General features: G+C 43.4%; 1 protein-coding gene across 1 annotated transcript in view; it reads left to right on the top strand.

Annotated features, from left to right (window-relative positions):
- LOC135207618 (ras-like protein family member 10B) overlaps positions 1 to 2,703 on the top strand; it is a 4,623-nt gene extending 1,920 nt beyond the window's left edge. The window contains exon 3 of the mRNA XM_064239480.1: positions 1,345 to 2,703. Within this exon, the coding sequence (XP_064095550.1) occupies positions 1,345 to 1,644 (300 nt within the window). The 3' untranslated portion in view covers positions 1,645 to 2,703. The remainder of the gene's footprint in view (positions 1 to 1,344) is intronic.
- The last annotated feature ends 1,312 nt before the right edge of the window (positions 2,704 to 4,015 follow it).

Below are 4,015 nucleotides of genomic sequence, written 5' to 3'. Positions count from 1 at the left end.
ATTATTATTAGTTATTATTATTATTATAGTTTTTATTATTATTATTATTATTATTATTATTATTATTATTATTATTATTATTATTATTATTATTATTATTATTATTATTATTATTAATGTTGTGATATTACCACCAATAGGATTACTGCTACCTTTGATTATACTTTTATTATTATCATTATCATTGCATTCATTGACATTACTATCATATTGCACTATCATTAACAATGACAGTGTCATCCGTTGGATGAACAATGTTCATGAAAATGGACAGGAATCATGGTTTTAAAATCTGATTAAACCTGATCAAAATATCCTCCAAGGTCAATGAATTAATCTTTATGTTATGATATGGTTCTCTCTTTCCTCAGTTTTTCCATATGTAAAAATTATCATATCTTTCTCATCATTATTTTAGAACTTGACATTCCTGGAACCATAGCAGCTAAGATTGCTATCAATGCTTATGCTTCAAACGCTGTATCTTAATATTGAGACATAATTACAAAATTTATTAAATTAAATAGAAATCTTTTTATGTCAAATAACTAATAGGTAGGACAGTGTGATTATTAGACATTATGATCTTGGCAGGAAAATCGATAGGGATTTTTCAGTTCACCTTCCATTTCAGCTTTGCTAATGTCAAAGAAGAATTATATTTTAAAAAGGGTTAGTGCCTTCAGTGTACCTCAAGTGGTGGACTGAAGGCATTATCACTTTAACGATCTTTGCAGCATGCCTTCAACCCCTAGCCGTTAAACACTTTCTTTCCTTTTGCTGTACCTACTTCCACATTAGTTTTTTTTTTCCATCTTGCCTAATATTTGTTTCAGCATTATTTTCAGCGTTAAATAACCTCATAGACCCCCGCGCTTGCCCCTTGACCTAAATTTCTATATTCCCACTTGATTTGTTTCTCCTTCGTATTGAAAAAACAAAGGATAAGCTTCGTTTTTTCATTTCTCTTGACGTCTTTGATAAACATCAGTGAATCCATTAAATGCTCTGTTTGTCCCTTCCTGTAGAAGTAAGACTCGTTTAAGTGTACTCTTTTCCTCGTCCCTTCCCTTCCCCTTGGCGCCACAACCACCAATTACTACTACTGTGTCTTCCAAGTAGTACTCTTTTTCCTCGTCCCTTCCCCTTGGCGCCACAACCACCAATTACTACTACTGTGTCTTCCAAGTAGTACTCTTTTTCCTCGTCCCTTCCCCTTGGCGCCACAACCACCAATTACTACTACTGTGTCTTCCAAGTAGTACTCTTTTTCCTCGTCCCTTCCCTTTGGCGCCACAGCCACCAACTACTACTACTACTACATCCCTCTCCTCCCCCCTGCAGATGTACGAATCCCGCGACATGCGTAACGTGGGCGTTGTGGTCGTGGGCAACAAGCGCGACCTGCTGGAGGGCGGCGACGCCCGGGAGAAGCGCGAGATGCGCGACGTGGCCAGCCTCATCCGGAAGCAGTGGAAAGTGGCCTACGTCGAAGTGTCGGCGAAGTGCAACTGGCACGTGGTGGCGGCCTTCCGCGAGCTCCTGCTGGCCGTGGAGGAGTCCCACGAGCACTCGAGCGCCCTCCCGCACAACCTGCATGAGCTGCACGAGGTCATAGAACACTCCAAGTGCACGATCTTGTGAGATAAAGCACGCAACCGTAGGTACCAGTTTACTTATAGCAACGCCTCCTCCGCCGCAGCGGAAGTTACCGGGAAAAGAACCGCGATTCCCCGCCGAGCTGCTGCTGCTGCTGCCGCTGCTACTGCTACTCATGCTCATTCTGCCGCTGCTGCTGCCACCACCACTACGGCTATTATCACTACCGCTGCTGCTGCCATTAGATTCAAGTTGAACAAATTAGTGAAGCAATATATCATTAAAAAGTGATGTGTCTCTGTCTGTCTTCTCTCTGTCTGTCTGTTCGCCAGCCAGGCGCCAGAGTGAATCGGGGAAATATAGATTTTGTACTCTGCGGATGATACGACAATCCTCCACAAGTCTCTCCTCAAGTCTCAGCTCTGCTCGCTTCTTCCGCGTCTCCTCCTCCTCCTCCAGAGGAGGAGACCTCGCAGTGTCATCGCCACACCAGCATTCTCACATTCATCGCCATCACTGCTGCTGCAGCCCTGCCGCCTTCGCCATCATTCGCCACCACAAGCTCCAGCGCTCCCCCTCGCCGCCGTACCTCGAGAGGAGGGACTCCGCTGCGACTCTGCATGACGTGTTTGTTATTCGAATCATTTGTTGCAAACTCCTGAAAACGCACAAGTTTGCCCCTGCCTCCTCCTAGGGGGACTCGACCCCTCCCCTCCCCCCCTCCCCCTGCCCTCCAAGTTGGTCTAGACCTTCTAGTTGGGGTAGATCTCTTGGTTCGTCTCAACCTTCCAAATGGCCTTCAGCTTCATGATCCCGACCATCTGAGTGGTTACAACTCTCCAAGTTGATCTGAACCTCTTAGTTGGTCCGGGCCTGCTAGTTGGTCCCACCCTCCTATAGTAGATTCACATCAACCGTGCATTTGATGTCTAGGCCAGTCCCTTACGACGCTCCTGATTGGCTGTTGATAAGCCGATCACAGGGCTGGAAACTCTCCTCAGTCTCTCGAGGGAGTTCACTTGGGTAGGATCTATGTTCCACCTCTCCTGAAAAACGTATCACTGGGAGAAGAGGAACATAGATCTTACCCATGTGAACTCTCGAGAGAGAGACCGGGAGTTTCCAGCCCTGTGATTGGCTTATCAACAGCCAATCAGGAGCGTCGAAAGGGACTGGCCTAGACCTCAAATGCACAGTTGATGTAAATCTACTATAGTTAGTTCCACACTGAACTTCCTAGTTGGTCTGAGCCTCTGGTTGGTATAGGTCTTCCAGTTGGTCTAGGCTTCAATTTTTTTCCCATACCCTCAACTTGGTCTAGACCTCCTAACTTGAGGCACACGGGGCAAAGTGATGTACAGAAACCATGTACACTTACCCCTACCCACACCTTTCCCGCTGTCTTTCTTCGTTCTGATGATGTACATGTATAAGTGATCTGTTGATACTTGTTGTTTCATAAAAATGATTCGGGGAAAAAATATATATATATAGATATATAAACTTTAAAGATTAGGTAGACTGCTACCACGGTTACGGCTTTTTCGTCTAAGCAGAGGGATTTAGACAAGTTGCTAAAATGATGCTATAACACTTATTCCTTCCTGTATCTTCTTCTTCTTCTTCTTCTTCTTCTTCTTCTTCTTCTTCTTCTTCTTCTTCTTCTTCTGTGTCTCCGTCATTGTCTTCTCCTTCTTCATCTTCTTCTTCTTCTTCTTCGTCTTCTTCTTCCTCTAATGATGCACTAGACTAATGTTAAAAGTTAAAACCATTTCGTATGTGAAATTATATAAGGTAACCCACAGGAGGCTGTAATATATTGCACTTGATTCATTAACACAAGAAAACTGATGATGATTATGATATTGCACAGGATAGTTTTAACCAAACAACATTTTTGTACACAAAGTTGTTTATATTGTATAAAAAAGATAAGACTGTACAAATTATAGCTGGCTTTTTAGCACGCGTTTTGCACATAATACGTCTCAACATCGAAATTCCCATATCTGAAACTTCTAAGAGTAAAGATCCGACGAGTAGTTCCGCCGTCGCTTTTAAGATCTGACGAGTAGTTCTGCCGTCGCTTTTAAGATCTGATGAGTAGTTCTGCCGTCGCTTTTAAGATCTGACAGGTAGTTCTGCCATCGCTTTTAAGATCTGACGAGTAGTTCTGCCGTCGCTTTTAAAATCCGACGATAGTTCGGCGTCGCTTTAATTCTACGAGTATTCTGCCGTCGCTTTTAAAGTCCGACGAGTAGTTCTGCCGTCGCTTTTAAAATCTGACGAGTAGTCCTGTTGTTGCTTTTAAAATCTGATGAGTAGTACTGCCGTCGCTTTTAAAATCTGACGAGTAGTTCTGCCGTCGCTTTTAAGATCTGACGAGTAGTTCTGCCGTCGCTTTTAAAATCCGACG

This window comes from Macrobrachium nipponense, chromosome 34 (genome assembly GCF_015104395.2).
Source record: "Macrobrachium nipponense isolate FS-2020 chromosome 34, ASM1510439v2, whole genome shotgun sequence".
Taxonomy (NCBI): domain Eukaryota; kingdom Metazoa; phylum Arthropoda; class Malacostraca; order Decapoda; family Palaemonidae; genus Macrobrachium; species Macrobrachium nipponense.
The sequence above is the reverse complement of the archived record's forward strand: the minus strand, read 5'-3'. Positions and strand labels throughout refer to the sequence as shown.